Consider the following 17,094-nt stretch of genomic DNA (forward strand, 5'->3'; position numbering starts at 1 on the left):
GGGACAGCACAGGCACCCCGAGCTGGTGACGTGCCGTCGGAGGGACGTGATGTGGGCATGCCTCCGGCATTTTCCAAGGGAGGAAGGTCCCCGGAGTTGCTGTGTTTGCCAGGGCCGGTTCCCTGAGCCAGCCGTTAACGTTTACGCAGCCTGTGACTGGCACCGGGCGACAAGTGCCCTTTGCTGATAAGGAAGCCTTCAAGGGACTCAGCAAACGGCTCCACCGCTGCGTGCTGGGCAAATGCGGCGGGGCCACGTGGCACGGGCAACCTGTCAATGATTAACTGGGACCAGTCAGGCAGCACTGGGAGGCAGTGGGGGGAGGCAGAGCGGGCTGGCGAGGGTTGTGCCAGCAGAGAGGGCAGTTGGGCGCCCAGAGCTGTGCTGGGAGCTGCATCCCACCGCCCCGGTCACCCTGATTAGCAAAGGTGGCAGCCGGTGTCAGAGGCTCGTTTCTGTACCAAAATGAGCGTGGGGCTCCAGGGAGCGAGGCATTGGCACAGCTGCCAGGCTGGGCAGTGAGAGCCCCAGGACAAGGGGGGCAGGATGAAGCCAGCACCACCCCACACCGCTGCCAACCCCATGTGCACAGCCAGGCAGGGACAAGTAAAGGCAGCCGGCCGGCACTCCGCACCTCCTGCACATCAGAAGGCATTTCTTGTTGGAAATACAGAAGAAGACCCTGGTTCTTTACATGTCTGTGGCAGCCCCGACAGCTTGGGAGCGTGAATGTAATCACCTGGAGGTGCCTTTCAGAAAGGCACGAGCAGTGTTACTGTGGCTCAATCATTAACCGGGTGGGAGACCCCCGGCCCTGCTGGAATGCGGCCGCGCTGCCACCGGCCCTGCCCAGGGCTCACCACAGCCGGCACAAAGGGGAGCGCAGCCCCCGGCCGCGGAGAGGCTCCAGCCCCTCGGCACCACGTCCCTGCCAGCAGCACCACATCCCACCAAACGCTGCCTGCTGCTTCCCGGTGGGGCCGGGAGAAGAGCTGGGGGGCGAGGAGCAGCTCTGCCTGCCAGGCTACAGATGTCCCCGCTGCCACGCGTGCCTCCCCGTGTGCCGCCGCTCTCCTGGCACAGCACCGCGCGCTGCTCCGGCCGGCTGCACTCACACGGAGCCATGACCGGTGAGTGCTGCTCCTGCAGGGGACAAAGCCACCCCCAAGACATCGAGCCTTCGTCCAGCACCACAGACTTCCTGAGAGCACCCCGAGCAGAGCACTGCCGGCACTGCTGCCGCAGGCCCTGCGCACACACGGTGTGGCACGGGAGGCTCTGGCAGCAGCACAGCACCTCTCAGCCTCAGCCCGCACGCTGCCACAAGATGCCTTTTACACCCAGGATGACCACGTTCCTCCATGCACCCACGAGATAAGCCCTGGGTGAGCACACCCACCTAGCCGTCCTTTAGGACCCTCCCCGAGCCCCACATGGAGCGCACTGAGGCCGGGCCCCTGCGTTCATTCATTCCCTGCCACCACAGCCCCGCGGCCAACACGCTGCCTGCATTTGGAGGGCTCTGCTCCCACACATGTCTGAATGCAACAGCCCATCCACAGCCACGCACAGCGCACATGCCAGTCTGCAAACCTCTGTTCTGGGCAAATTGTCACCAGCTCTCCACGGAATAAACAGCTTAAGGAAGGAGACCCCACTCTCCTCTCCCCGAGAGGCGATTTGAACGTCACGCAGCAACCCCAGGACACCCCCAGGCAAAGGGCAGCCTTCGTTTCCCCTGCTCGACTCAAACTGACTTTAAGAACTTTCAGATCTTTTTGAAATTAGTACAGAATTCAAGGGGAAGTACTGAAGTGCCCTTAGGCACAACCATATTTTGTTCTCTTACGAAACTGAATTGCTGGCAGCCCGTCCCATGCATACGCTTAGCGTTGGACATTTGAGGCAATGCAGGCAAGGAATGCTCACCAGAAGCACAGTTAGTTTGATTCCGTTGGTCTTTTATTAGAAAAGCATTTCTCAAAGGAAGTGCTCGTACACGAAGTGAGTGTGTGCACCTTCTCAGAAACTACACTTTACACCTGCTTTGCTCTGGGATTTGATGTTTTGTCACATGAGGAAATTAGTGATGAGCTTTTGGCATAAGGATCTGATCTATTTTTCCCCCCAAAAATGAAGGAAGACAGAGGGGTTTTGAAACAAGCCCTTGCTCCTTGCACAGCTCCCCACGCAAGAGGCAGACCCAAATGTAAAGCTGCACAGAGCAGCAAGGAGCTGCTACGCCTGCCCCAGCAACACCTCTACGTTTCTTAACTGCATTTCAGTTAAAATGTAAACAGAAGCAAGCACACTCATTGATAAGAATTCAAGCGTGTGCACGGCGCAGCACGCAGCCTGCTGCCAGCACCACCACAATGTGCTCTGACAGCCACGACTGTACCAGGACCTCTGAAGGCAAAGGTCTCTCTCCCCACTCCTGCCCTGTGCACCCAGGAGCCATTCTAAAACACAAATCTCAAAATCAAACAGGAGCTGCTGTTTGCTTTAGCCACAGCCAAACAATCTCTGCCAAAGCAGCCTCGCACCTTGGCGGAGAGCTTTGACAGCTCAACGTCAGCTCACAGCCCGATAAGGCGCGCACGGCAAGCTGCTCCGTGCCCGGCAGCCGCAGCTCCCGAAGCAGAACTGGCTGCAGAGCCGTGCCCAGGGCTCGGGGAACCCGAGCGGGGCTCCTGAGGGCTGCAGCCCCGCGGCACAGCGGCGCAGAGCCCTGCTCCCGGCCCTCCCGATGCCAGCGCGGAGCTCCCGTGGGCTCACCGCGTCTGCGGCTCGGGGCGCACCCGGGGGCCGCCCGGCGGCTGCGCTTCGTCTGCGCTGATCCCGGCTGGAGGGGGGTGAGGGACCCCCAGGACAACGCTGGGTGCCCCCCTCCGGGCTCCCCGAGGCACCGCCGGGACCGCGCCTGGGGCAGCTCCGTGCCGCGGGGCCGCGCACAGCCCCTGGGGGCACCCCCAGACCCCTCCCCGCGGGAGCGCGCACCCCCGGGGCCCCCCTTTACCTCCGGGCTCTGCTGCGCCCCCGTCAAAGCGCAAAGTCCTACAGACGGACAGGAGGACGGGCGTGCAGGGGGGAGAGGCGGGGGTCCCGGCCCGGCCCCGCTCCGGGGGGGCTGCTGCGAGCCGGGGCCGTGGCTCCGGCCCTTGTCGGGGCGAGCGGCCGCGGGCAGGGGCCGGCTGCGGGCCGGGAGCTGCGGGGGCAGCGCCGCGGAGCCCCGGCCCCCGGCAGCCGGGGCCAATCGCCACGGGGGGGCGGCCCCGGGCTCCCCTCCCTGCCCGGCACGGCCCCTCCGTGCCCCGGCCCGGCCCGTCCCGCAGGGTCCCCTCCCCAGCAGCCCGCGCCCGGCTCCCCCTGCCCATCAACCCCCCCAGGAGGCAAAGCGGGGGCACCACTGAGAGCAGCGGAAAAGCAATCGCAAGAGGGTGGAAAATAAAATGGGGGAGAGGGGCTGGAAGACAGGGGCTAGGAGGAAAAACCCCATCAGCAGAGCGCTGCTCCCCCGGCTCCTGGGGAGGGGACAGCTGCGGGCAGCCAGAGCTGTCCCAGGGGCTGCATCTCCCCGGGGGGGCTGCGCAGAGCTCCTGGAGCACCCCAGGGACAGGCAGGGTGGGGGCTTTGTTCCCCCACCCGCGTGGGAAGGCCACAGAGGCCAGGAGGGGGGCACGGCCGGGCGCGGGGAGGGCTCGCGGCACCTTCCGTGGGTTGGGGCCGGGCACCAGCACCAGGGCGGCCCCAGGGGCGCACCCGCAGGCGGTGGAAAAAGTGGCTCAGAGCAGGATTTCAAGCATTTTCCACCCGTTTCCTCACGCAAACCGGGAAGGGGGAGAGGCGTGGGGGCAGCGAGGCAGGACGGCTCCCAGGGGCGATGAGCTACAAGCGGGCAGGGATGGGGACAGCACCCAGCCAGCGAGGGGGACAGCAGCGAGCCGGTGACCGACACGGACCCCGCAGGCACACGCTCACCCCACACACACCGGGGCCAGCTGCATGAAGGCTGGGAGGAGCAGCAGAGGTGCATTTTGCAGGCTGCCCCCTTGCCGGCCGATGAATGGGCCGCATTGAGGCCCCACGATATTAATAGCTCCCAGTCCACGGCCAGGGAATGGGCAGGGAGCCCACGGGCTCGCCCCGCGCCTGCACAAGGCGCCCAGTGTGCACGTGTGCTCGCGGGGTGCTGGGCACGGGATGGGGGGAACGCTGCCTCCGGTCGGCACGCAGCCCCGCGGGGACGGGGGGAGCAGCACCAGGAACCCGGGGAGAGCAGGGATCACACCGAGCGGGATGCGGGGGGACGAGGGGAGAGGTGGTCCAGAGGGCATCACTGAGAAGGGCCAGGAAAAGACCCGACAAAGGCCTTTTGAAGCTGGCTGAATAGAGGAAAAGCCGTCCGGGGGGGTCAGCAGGCTGAGGGGCTGTGCCCCCCTCCCGGCACAGGATGGGAGCCTGGGGTGCGGGACACCCGGACCAGGAAAAGCTCCAGTGACAGGCTCCAAGCAATAACCTCTGCCCGGCCCTCCCAGGGGACCTGAAACGGGACCTGCAGAGCTCTGTGCTCCCTCCCAGCGCATCCCCACGCACCAGTAAGCTGCTGGGGCTGGGAGCAGGGCAAAGGCACCCTCAGCACCCTCGTTCCTGTGCTGCAGCACCTGATCATGTCACATCAGCCCTGTGCCTTAGCAGGCAATTCCTGCTTTCCCTGCTGCCCGGAGCCCCCGTCCTGCACCCGCAGCCCCCTCGCTGCTCCCATGGGGCAGGCAGCCCAGCAAAGGGCACCCCCTCCTGGGCAAGGCGCACAGCGGCCCGACCAGATGAAAACACCCTGGAAAATCTGAAACAAGCAAAGGCGGTAAATAAATAAATAAAAAAATAGATCGAAGCCATGGGAAATGCCTCTCCGCCCCGCGTGGCCACCCACCACGAGGAGGAAACCCACGCACCCACAACAAGCACATCCTGGCCAGCCCCCAGCAGCCATTGTCTGCTGCTCTTTTTCCGACGACCAAAGTAAACAGGGGGGCGGGGAGAGAAGCAAAAATTCTCTTTCAGGTGTATAAATAAAAAACGGCCGCAGAAATGAGCAAACCAGGAGCCAGTGTCCCTGGGTAAACTTATTCACAAGCATGTGCGCGGGGGACTCTTGCTCCGCTAATGCAGCTATTATTCATGTTTCATAATTTTCCACCACTGTGGATGGAAAACGGGAGAACCCTGTGACATCTTTGCATCAGCCTGCTTCATCTGGGCTGAAATACGCCTCAGTGCCGGGCGCAGCCTGCACTCGCCACCCGCTCTCGCTCCCGCCCCGCGGAGCCCTGTTTCTGTTTATTTCTGTCTGGCCACCCGGCTGCACAACAGTTGCTCGCTTTTTTTAATCCAGGGCTATAAAAGCTGTCATCTCCACCACCGCCGTGGCAGCCCGTCGCATTTCAGTGTGTCCCCAGCGAATCTGGGCCCCGGACACCACGCCAGGATCCCTGGGCACGGCTGCAGGTGGCAGAGCCGCACGTGGCCCCGCGCTGGGAACGTTACCGGGGCACAACAGATGGGTTTGTTTCCTCAGATAGCGGCAGGTAGCCACCCATGCAGGTTACCGAGGTGTTATCACCAAGAAAGAGGGCAACGGGTCGATTTGGCAGCAGGCACCCTGCCGGGGAAAGCAGCTCAGGGCGGACACGAAGCGGCAGCTGGAGCCGGTGCCGCCAGCTGCTCGGGCACAGCAGGCAGTGCCCCGCCAGGGCCGAATTCCCCGGCTTCCAGGGGAGGAGGGCGAGAGGGAGAGCGAGAGAAACTCGGAGACATACGCACAACAGCATCATTCATAGGCGCTGATTTCATAAAACAAGGATCCTGTGTCTGGCCCGGAGCTCAAGGCAATTAAAACAGCAGCCACAGATCTCAAAGAAACAGCAGGAATTTATCTGAGGAATCCGGATTATGTGGCCAGTGCTGAAGCAGAGCAGAAAGCCTCCAGCTCCGGGAAGGTAAACACGCTGGCGAGGAGAGGCAACCGGCTCAATCACCCCGACTGTTCCTGCCTCCCCGAGCACGGGGGGACTGCGGTCAGCAGGGGCTGGCCCGTGCTGCGTGGACACGGCACCACCGAGGTTTGGGGACAGCCAGGTCCCCCCTGTCCCCACACAGCCACCAGGGCAGGCAGAGCGGGTCTGCAGCCAGGTGCCACCACTGATGCCAACCACTGCGGGGCTGGTACAGGGCTGGGGGGAGAGTGCCCAGGAAGGGTTATCGTTCCAGAGATAACGGTGGCGGTTTGCAAGTCTAAGGAAGTGGTTTTCCATCCTGGCCCAGCCTCGGGAAGCACACACTGGGCTTACACTGAAATCAGCCACGGTGCTGATTAAACTCACCCCGGTCTTACCAGCACCAGGAGCGACCCGGGCTGGGGGCAGCACTTCCAGGCCGTGCTCGCAGCTCTCCTGCAGGTCCCCAAAGAGGCTCCTGCCCCCTCTGCCAGGCTGACACCCCTGGCTGCAGCACCACACCAGGAGCCACCACACCAGAAGCCACCACAGAGCCACCACAGCCACCACACGGCTGGCTGCACCAACGGGACCTGAATGGGGCCGTGGGGTGCCCGTGTCCCCGGCAGGGTCCCCATGGGGGCTCTGTCAGGGAGGTGGCCGTGGTGTGCTGGCAGCTCACAGCCCTCATACACCTCCCTCTGAGACAAGCACGGCACTGGAAACAGCTGAAATATTTGCCAGAATACACTGGATCCGATCAATGTTCTCCCCAGGCATTAATGAACTCTCCTCCGCCACGTTCGTAACAGCTTAACTCTGGAAAACTCCATTTCCTCCCTCACCTGCCACAATCTCAGCTGACCTTGCCGTCCCTGAGGAATTACTGCCGTCCATCAGCAGTACTTTGGACCATTCCCAAGGAGACCATTTAGCAGCAGAAGGCACGAGTTGGCAGGTTCAGGATCTGGTTGTTCACTGAGCATTGGAGCAGACTGAGAAACTAAACCACAGTTCCTCTTTCACATAACTCAAAATAAATTGCTTTCAAGATTGTTATCCGCAGGCTGTTATCACAATCATCTTTAAAAGCCACATCAAACCAGTCTCAGCACTGACGTTTGAAATGAAGAAGAATTCCTCAAACGTTTTTAACAGTCTCAATACAAAGGCCGATGGAAGTATTGTTACAACGCTATCAAACACAAAACAGTCCCTCTATTTTACGAAATGTATGGGCTTCCTTTTTTTGGAGGGTTGGTGGGAGGGAGGGGATTTTAAAACCATTTTTTAAGCGAAGAACTTTCGTATGTGACAAACTCAGCTTCTCCCCCAAGCATCACATTTCAGCAGCAGCGGAGGGTCAGCACCACGGAGCGGGCATCGGGTGAAGCATTCAGGAGGGAGCAGTGGGTACAGAGAGGAGCAGGATTATTTTCCATGGGCTGCAGTGACTGCCGGGGCAGGGCTTGCACAGGGTGCGTAAAGACCTGACGGGGAGGGGTCCGGGGTGCCACAAGCCCACAGGCCCTGGGCTCGAGCCACAGCACGGCAGCAGTTCACCACCAGCCAGGGCGATCCGCGCTGCCCTCGGCAGGGACGCTCTCTTACAGCTGGACCCAACACCCCCACAGGTCACCGCAAGCACCCCGAGCCCCCCCAGCAGCGCCGTGTCCCTGCAGCCATCAGCAGCCGCGTCCTGTCCCGCTCACACAGCCTGCAAGGCACAGCAGTGAGCACAGACACGGGGCCAGGACATCACCAAATTCACGCTATTTCAGACCAAAAGTGTGGCAAAGCCCCAGGACCCCTCAGCACGTGCTTCCAGGCCACGCTCTGCCCTTCACCCCCCACCTCCCCCCGGGACACCCCCACCGACCGGGTGCCCTGCCCGGTGCCCGGGGCTGGGGGAGCACCGAGCACTCGCCCCTCACCCCAAAGCTGGGTGCTCTGCCCCTCCCCGCCATGGGAAGGGAGGGAGGGCAGCACCGGGGGAGCCCCGGGGGAGCCGCAGCGGTTCCGGGGGTGCCCCCCCGTGCCCACCACCCCCTGATCCGGCCCGGCCCTCACCTGCTGGCCGCAGCCCCAGGGAGCAACCGGAGCCCGACGGCTGCGCCCCGCTCCTGGCCCCGCTCCCGGTGCCGCTGCCCCCGTGCGGAACGGGCGGCGGCTCCTCCCCGCCGGGGGTGCCCGGGGCCGGGCGGGGCCGCGCACGATCGCAGCCGCCCCCGGGCTGGGAGGGCTCCGGCACCCGAACCCCGGCACCCAGCACCCGGCCCCGGCCCCCCCAACGCGCTCCCGGCCCCCTCGCCCCCCAGGACGAGGCGAGGGGCAGAGCGCTGAGGACACCTCGGGCAGGACCCCGATGCTCTCCGTTACGAGAAGGAATCGCCACGAGCAGCCCGGGCTGCAGACAGCCCACGCCGCCTTTTTCCACCCGAGCTGTCACGCTTTAACCCCAAACCATGTGAACATCGCACAGCGCCCGCCACGGTCCCAGGGCCTCCTCCACGCACAGCAAAGCTCTCTCCAGAAGTGCTCTCGGACTGTCCCAGGCACAGGAAACCTTCCCTTTGTGCATTTTTTAGATGGCGTCCACGTAAAGCTCTTACCAGAGAAAGCCCCGCACAGCCAAACCCTTCTCCCAGTTTGCCCTGTCCGTTCCCATGTTAATTTCTGGCGGTACCCACACTCACAGCTTCCCTCGCCATCCTTTCGGTCTCACGCGAACGACTCAGATGCTGCAGACACACGCGGACTTCCTTGCCTGCAATTTCTTTCCAGCGTGTCTCAATCGCTCCCTGCTGCCTGGGGAGGAACTTGACCACGCTGGGCCCACGGCAGCCTCGCTGCCACAGCCGGGGCCTTTCCCCAGCTCGCCCCCAGCACAGGAGCAGCCCCCCCTCCAGCAGCTCTTCCCCTCTGCCCTTCAGAGAAATCGCCCACTCCTTGACGGGACCCTGCTGCTCGGAGGGGGAATCTGCATTTTGTTAGCTACAGGAAACGGAAAAACTTCCAGACCCTGCAATGGAAGCCCCCGAAGGACCGGGGGATGCGATGGGGGATGGGAGTCTCAGCTTACTGCAGCGCCTGATGCTTTTTGGAGCATTTTATAGGCAGAAGGGGAACGAGGGCAAGAAACGGCTTGGTTTCACAGGCCGGAGGTGCCTCTCGCTTCTGACAAATAGTTTCCTTGTGATCATTTATTGGAAAAAGTGAATTGTGGCCAAGTTGATTTTGCTTTTCTTTCAGAGCACTTTTTCTCACTTTGTCTCACGTTGTTTCTCAGGAGCAGCCCCTGCGGCACGTGGCAGCGGGCTGCCCTTCAGCTTGGGAAGGAGAGGGTGGCTGGGAAGGCACGGGTTTATTCAGCAGTGTTTGCTTTTTAGCCTAGGGAGCAGAAAGGTGACAGGAGAACAAACTGAGAGCGTTTCGCATTGCTGTAGGTCAAGATAAAAGCAGGAGCCCTTTGCACGTCTGTCTCAGCCCCGTGCTGGCTGCTGTTGGTGACGTGGGGCTGAGGGTGCGCACAGCCAGCAGCCAGCAGGGCGCTGATCCTGGGGAGCTGCCTGGTGGGGCAGGGGCAGCGAGGGCAGCGCTAGGACAGCACTGAAGCACCAGTCATTGAGGCAGCAGGAATTGGCACCTACCGCTGAATACCCGGGTATCGATCCCCAGGGGACTGTCAGCAGGGCACGACAGAGGCTGCAGACCCCAGCTGCACCCGGAGGCCTAATTACAAAGGCTGTTGCACCAACCCACCTCCTCGCAGAAATTAAAGCAATATGGACAAACACGTATCAGAGAGCTCCGCCGTGCAAAAATAACCTCGAGTTCACAAGGAGGCCACAGAGAAAATGCTGGAGATTGCATCTCCAGCCAGAGCTGGAGAAAAGAGCTGATGGAAAGAAACACAAACTATTTGTTTTCGCTCACACTGCCCCGGCAGGGTGATTTTTGGTGTGTACGTTCTCATTTCGGAAGTAACTCTCTACTTTCCAAGACATTAGAACAGATCACAAAGCATCTCATGCTACCAGGGGGAGGGCTGACCATGGTGAGAGGAGAGCGCCCAGGAGCGAGGCCACGGAGGCTGCAGGGGACGGAGCATCAGGGGAGAGGAGCAGCCCCTATTCCTTTCCCTTTCCCTTTCCCTTTCCCTTTCCCTTTCCCTTTCCCTTTCCCTTCCCTTTGGAGAGGGCCGAGCACCCCCAGTGCAGCCGTCAGAGCGCAGAGCTGGGCAGCACCATGAGTGCTGTCAGGATGTGGCCCCGTGCAGTCTCCCTGGGGCGGGTTGGAAGCTGCTTTCTGAGCGGGGCAGCGCTTCAGTGCGGCTCCACAGCCCAGCCCAGGGCTGACCCATGGGCAGGCAGGGACGGGAAGGGGAAATGAAGATTGCCTCTCATCACATGGCACGCCAAATCCTCCAGTAATCACATTCAGTTCAGTTTTTTGCTTCCTACCACTTCACTTGCAACCCAGGCTCACTGCCACATCTCCCACCACGGAGCAGGCGGTGATTTCTCAGAGTTTCACGAGTTCCTGGAACGGGGTCACCGCAGCCAGCCTGGGCGCCCCGTCCCACCCCGGCACTGCTCCGTGCGCTCCCCACAGCTGCCACCCTCCTGTCACGCAGGCGTCCCTCTCCTCCCGCCTGCCAGCGGTGGCAAAAAGCCAGGTCCCAGCCTCCCCCGGTGCCCCAAAGCACAGCACCACTGGGCACGGGGCACAAGGTGACCTGTGAGCAGGAGGGACGCGCACCCCGGGCACCAGAGCTGCAGGCTGGGGCCAGCAGCAGGAGGAGGAGGAGGAGGAGGAGGACAGGAGGAGGGCGATGCTGCCCCATGCCCACACCACATGCGGGCACCAGTCGGGTGAGAAACGACAGCCTCACGCCTGAAGCTCCAAATCAGCAGAACCCACTCAGGATTCTTTGTGCAAAGCAAGCTTGGGTAGAAAAAGAATAACTCAGCTGTGACAACACATCAACAAGGGCTAAATTTAGCAGCTTGTTTCTGGAGATCCAGATGCTGGGTAAATACAACCTTATTATTTCACAAAGGGGCAAAAGTTCAGCAGAATCCCCAGTGCTGCTTTTCCCTGTTGTTGCACAATGCCCAGTGGAAGGAGCCCTCGTTGGAAATATTGTATCATCATCAGGGCCTGACACACTTTGTGAAGGTATTTAAGGAAGCTGCCAGCTCAGTCCTCATCTCCCAGCAGTCAGACCGAGGCCACTGCTTAACGACATCTGCAGAGCGTGCTCCAAACCTGCGTGTGGGGACGCCCGATGCTGCTGTCAACAGGAATTTATCCGGAGGGCGCAATCTCAGTGCGCATGGCGTGTGCGCAAGCCTTTCCTTTCTGCTTCGAGCAGAACAAAGCGAGGAAAGTCCAGCTGAAGGTCAGAAAGGAAGCGGGGAGCCAGGCCAGCAGTGAGGGGCCGGGCGCTGAGTGGGACTTGTCCGGGGGCACAGGCTCAGTGCCGAGCAGCGTGGTGTCCCCGCGCGGGGCAGATCCCGTGGCAGAGCGCCCTGCAGCACACCCAGCAGGGGCGCAGGGCTGGGGGCTCTGAAACTCAGGGCAGCACAGACCTGAGTCCTTACCAGGAAACACTTAGGTTTCATAGGTCATTTCAGCCAAGGGAAAAAACACAGCCTCCAAACATTGTTCCCAAATGAGTTTTAGCCACGGATGTGATCTGGCGGAGTCTTCCCTGCCCCTTCCCTCGCACAGGGCTCTCTAACCCCATTAACAAGCTCCTGACACTCACGCTGCTAATCTCTCCCTGAAAGGGAAGGGAGACCACCCAGGCTCACCTCCGGAGCTCCTTTACAAAGCACCTTTTGTTGCCCAGGGTTTTCCTGTGCGCCGGGCTCCTGCAGCAGCCAGGGCGCAGAGCTCACCCCTCGGCGGATGCAAAGCCAGGGCAGGTCCCTGCCCGTGGTTCGGAGCAGCACCGCAGGGATCCCCCGGCACATCCCGTGGGCACCGCATTTCCCATTGCGTGCTGACACCGCTCGGCTCAGCAGCACAGCCTGCACCGCTCGTCCCCTGCCCTGCCACGGCTGCGGGTCCTGCTGGCACCCCCTGCCCAAGGGACCTGGTCCCTGCTGGCACCCCCTGCCCGAGGTTGCCCGTGCTGCTCTCATTGAACATCAGGGTTTGGGGGAAAATCACACTGCTGGCAGAAGGAAGCAGGAGCCCCAGCAGAGGCTGGTCCTTTCCTTTCTTCTCATGACCCTGCCCGACCCACAAGGAGAGCATTCCTGCCCAGAGAAACATTGTCTCAGCTTACCTGCATCTTTTTTATCTTCTAGCAGCGAGAAACACTGTAAAAAGAAAGAAAAATAAATCATTTTGTTATCTTTTTAATTCACATAGTCTTAGATTCCTACAGTTTGTGTTCTTCACGCAATCCAGCTCGGTCCCCAGCAAGATGGCCAGGGACGGGGCAAGTGGACAGCCCAGGGCCATCAGATCCACACCAAGGGACCACGATGGGGATTAGGAGGACGCGGCTGTCCCCACGCGTGCAGACCCCGGTGCTGTGCCACAGCGCTGCAGGTGGTGCCGTGAGCTGCCCACACAGCACACATCGAGCATCACACCCGGCTCCACGGCTGCCCCCACAGCCCCTGCACAGCCCTCTGGCCACAGGGCTCTGCTCCTCCTCCTCCTCCTCCCCGGGGGCCTGAGGCCCAGAGGCTGGAGCAGGCAGAGCCGAAGGATGTGTTTTCTGCAGCCCAGTCCCCTTCGGCCACCCCTCGCCACGTGCCCCAGCCCCTCCTCTCTGCAGCTCGTGCTCTGGTTGCCCACACCCGCAGCCCTCCCGTGCGGACACATATCCTACGGGCTTTGGGCGAAAGGCACCACCACGGTGCACGCAGCACAACTGCTTCTCCAAGACAAATCTCAGAAGAATGCCAGCCTCACCCCTGAGGGCTCAGCGAGCAGCTGTCGCAGGAATCAGCTGCGTTGGGGTCTTTCTCCAGAACAGAATGGAGAGGAAGGCATCGCCGTCCCACGGGAGGAGCCTGCAGCAGCTCCGCTGGAGAGCAGCTCTGGTAGAGGCATGAGAAACAGCTGGAGCAGAGGAAGAGAGGTCCCAGGACATCTGGCCCCTGCCCCAGGGTGCATTCATGCAGGAACCTTTTTTCCTTTAAGCCACCACATGGGAATTTCGGCAGAGGCTGCAGCCCAGCAAGCCCTAACCCTGGAGCCCAAGGCCCCGAACCAGAGCGCTCGCTCCCTCTCAGGGGCCCTTCTCCTCCTCCCCATATCCAACCTTACTTCCACCACGTGCCCTGCGTTTCCCACACTGAAGGAAGAGGCCACTGCAGGTCGGTGGGACTTGAGCAGCGTGTGAAGGAAGCTGCTGGGCCTCAGCCCCCGTGCCGGTGGCTCTCTGGGCACTGGACAGAAAAAGCAGCACCGGGTCGATGCCTGCACCGAGCTGAGGCAGGCTCCGGGATAGCCCCAGCAGAGCAGCCCCGGGCTGCAGCAGGGGAGGCACCGGGTGCAGGACCCCAAATGTGCCCTCGGTACCTTTGTGGCTGCGGGTGGGAGGGGAGCTGCAGGAGCTCGGTGCCATATGCGGCACACGGGGAGCTGGAGAGCGTCCGCGCTGGGTGGCAAGGTGATCCCCAGGACCTCTCTCGTATCCACCACCAGCAGCTCCCCAGACATCAGCCCCGCAGCCCCCGGGGAGGCAGGCACCCACGGAGGTGCTGGTCAGAAAAGCCAAAGGAGGGAGGAGAGAAAAGGCCCCATCTGAAGGTAACGCCGGGGAGCTGCCTCCCCTTCCCGTGGTGGCCCACCCTCAACACCTTCTGCTTCCCACAAAACCTTCCACCCGGCCACGGCCCCACCTCGTTTAACCCGGGAAGCTTTAATCCCACTGACAGAGCCCTGCGCATTTCTCTGCCTTCAGGAAATTCTTCTGCCTCCCGTAGCGAGTAGCTGAGCAACACAGGCACAGGGAGGGAAAAAAAAAGGAGGAAAAAAGGCCAAAGCAGAGCCCTCACCCGCAACATCCCCATTGCATTTGGAACACGGAGCAGCCACGTCCTCGGGCCCTGCGAGCACCGAACACCCCCGGGCAGCTCTCAGCCCAGCTGAGCAGACCAGGAACACCGCTGCCGGGCTGTGAGCCCCCTGCGCCCCCCGCCTCTGTGCTCCTGGGGAGCTCCCACCCCAGCACCACTCACTGCCAGGGCAGCTCCGTGCTGCTTACACCTCTCCGTGAGGATTTTCCTTTCCCCACAGCAGGTAGCTGGGGGCAGCAAGGACAGGAGGTGTCCCACAGCGACCCCCAGGTGCCACCCCAGCCGGGCAATGGGAGCCTTCATCGGGCACAAGGCTGCGGGTGGGTGCTGGGTGGGCCCAGCACTGAGGGATGGAGCTGGGATGGAGCCGGGATGGAGCTGGGACACGCTGCAGGGGACGCGCCCTGGTCCCTGCCACAGCATCTCTGCCAGCACGATGATGATGACAACAGCTTGCAGGGACAAGGAGGGTTAACGAGGATGTGCTAAGCTCTCTGGAGACAGCAGGGACAAGACAGCTATTAATATTATTAATGAATTGCACAAATGTTATTTTTAGACTTAACTATTCTGAGCTTTGTATTGAAACCCCCGGGGAAGAGCCTGCATTCCACAGGCGCTTCACCCCTGCAGACCCTCGCCTGCTGCAGTGATTTTTGTACTTTTTCCAACCTGGTGCTAACGGTACCCCCAAAACCTACCCCCCACACCTCACACAGGCTGTGACGCAACAGAACACAACAGGCAGGGATGGGCTAACAGAGCTTTGTGCTTTAAGCCCAGATGAAAAATGCCAGATGCCACGGAACGACTGCTGCAGGAAATTAAAACCCGGGGCCTCCGGCCCCCATCCTTGCTCCGCCATCCCGCTCTCAGCCGCCCTGCGTTCAGGCTGGCATGGCCAGAGGCAAAAACAGCCCCGTGCATGGCCCCGCTGGCACAACCCAGGCCTCCAGGTGAGCTCCTTGCATGCAGCAGGACAGCCCCAGGGCTGCAGGCACGGACCAGGGCTCCCCATGGAAGCAGGGCCGGTGCCACACGCGTGTGCACAAAGAGGCGTGCGCTGCCCTCCTGCAGCCACGACCCCATGGACAGGCAGGACCTGACCCAGGCGGAGGAAAGGTTTCTGGCCGCGAGTGCTCAAGTTAAGGAGAGGGAAGAGATTTGTTCTACTTATCAATAACAGCTCAGAAGCAGCTGCCTACCAAAAAATTAGGGAAGGGGGAAGGAATGCACCTCGGGATTACAGCAGAGAGGGATCGCTTGATATTGCCAGCGGTTTGCAACGAGCCTGGACATGGGGAGAACGGAGGGAGAGGAACTCGAACCTTCTGCTGCCACGTCCCGCAGACCCACAGCGGGCAGGGAAGGCACCGAGCCAGCAGCACACACACACACCCAGCACCCAGTGGCACCGCTGAGCCAGTCCCCATGGGGCACATCCCAAACCCTCCTCGCCCCGGGTGTCACGGGCACGAGGTCTCCCCATGGCACGCACCGGGCAGCACCGGTGCCACCTCCCCGCTCTGTCCCGGCCTGGCCTTGGGGCAGCTCTCCCTGGGGACCAGCGGGGAGCGCGCCCCCGGCGCTGCGTAAAGGGCAGCTGCTTACCTTGGCTCTTTTGAAGCAAGCCCAGAAAAAATCCAGCAGGGGCATGATGTGCCGGCTGCCCGGGGCAGGCGCGGCGCTCGCCGGGCGCTAGAGCGCGGGGAGACCCCCGGGCCCGGGGCGAGCTTGGCGCGGAGCACCCATGGGTGCCGGTGCGGCAGAGCCGCGGGCAGGCAGCGGCTGCGGGCAGGGCTCGGCGCAGGCAGCCGGGGGAGGGCCGGGCAGGGAGCCCTGCCCGCGGGGGCGGGACGCCGATTCAAACCCTGCACCGTTATGCAGTTGGTCGCGGATCGCGATGAAATTCCCCGAAGGATGCGGGTTTGAAAAGCCGCCGGCGGTGTTTGCGCCGGGGGGAGAGGGAAAAGGAACGGCCCCGGAGCCACCGCTGTCAAAGGCGCACGGAGGGCGTTGGAAACCCAACCCCAGCTGGTTTCGATTTTCACTCCGGCCCCGGCTCCAGCTCGTTAGGAGCAGTCACGGAGGCGCTCGCAGAGGGCTCCCAGCAGCTCTGCCCCCCCCGGGACAAACCTTCCCCAGCGCCCTGGGGGTGCTTCCCTGGGTCCCCTGCAAGAGGGGCCCCGCGGTGAGCCTGCGGCAGCCACCCCAGCTGGGAGAAAACTGGGGGGGGGGGAAGAAAAAAACAGTCACCAAACATGGCCCGGCCATTCATTTTGACTCTATTCACAGCTATTCACAGCTCCTTGTCTTCCTCCTGCAAACATTTGTGTAAGCTTAGCATTTGTTTGCAAGAAAGACCATAATAAAAGGAAGTGCCACAAAGTCCTGTGCAAGCAGTCGGGCGTTGGGTACACAGCCTGCAGGCTGGAATAAGCCTTCGTGTGCACACCAGGAAAAAAACACCGGGTTGTGATTTATGAGATTATTTCAGAACAAGCAAGGCCGGGCTGACAGCAGGGCTCAGGCACCCGGATCTCACCGCGGGACAGCGGGGGGACCCAGCCCCCCGTGACAAGCCACCGATTTTAGCACAGCCCCGGCAGCCTCCCACCTGCCCCTCGCCGGCTCCCCAGAGCACCCCAGAGCTTCCCAGTGCTTCCCGTGGGATTTCCCACAGGAGCAGGGGATCCTGCATCCTGGGTGCCTGCAAAGCGCTCTGCCAGGCCAGGAGGTGGGTGGGGGCACGAATGTGGGGGTACCCGGCTCCCCTGCCCATCTGCAGGGGTTTGGTGCAGACACATCCATCGCTTCCTTCGCAGCCCGTGCCGGGCGCGAGGCCAGCTCTCACAGGAAGGATGCCTGGAGGGGAGCAGAGCTCTCTGGGCTCCCTTTTGTCTGCTTTCCTCTCGGATCTGTCACTCTTTCCAGCAGGGCTCTCGGGCCAGGGGCCACGCTGTGCACCACAACCAGTGCCCAGTTCTGCGCACACAGCGCACCGGGTGGCAAACAGGCTGCTGGAAGTTGCTCTCAAGACAGCAATGGAG

At 61.9% G+C, this 17,094-nt stretch overlaps 1 protein-coding gene across 3 annotated transcripts in view; it reads right to left on the reverse strand.

Moving 5' to 3' along the window:
* Nucleotides 1-15,988, reverse strand: part of STARD8 (StAR related lipid transfer domain containing 8) — a 49,094-nt gene extending 33,106 nt beyond the window's left edge. Inside the window, exons 1-2 of one of the 3 annotated variants that reach the window (XM_072042822.1) lie at nucleotides 15,656-15,988; nucleotides 12,295-12,328 (exon numbers count right to left, since the gene is read on the reverse strand). In XM_072042822.1, coding sequence (XP_071898923.1) covers nucleotides 12,295-12,328; nucleotides 15,656-15,700 — 79 coding nt within the window. In that variant the 5' untranslated portion in view covers nucleotides 15,701-15,988. Of the gene's footprint in view, nucleotides 1-3,019; nucleotides 3,219-8,066; nucleotides 8,176-12,294; nucleotides 12,329-15,655 lie in introns of those variants that run through there. The other 2 variants (XM_072042825.1, XM_072042826.1) reach the window with 2 other exon arrangements.
* Between the last annotated feature and the right edge of the window lie 1,106 nt (nucleotides 15,989-17,094).

The sequence above is a fragment of the Anas platyrhynchos genome, chromosome 10 (genome assembly GCF_047663525.1).
Source record: "Anas platyrhynchos isolate ZD024472 breed Pekin duck chromosome 10, IASCAAS_PekinDuck_T2T, whole genome shotgun sequence".
NCBI classification, from domain to species: Eukaryota; Metazoa; Chordata; class Aves; order Anseriformes; family Anatidae; genus Anas; species Anas platyrhynchos.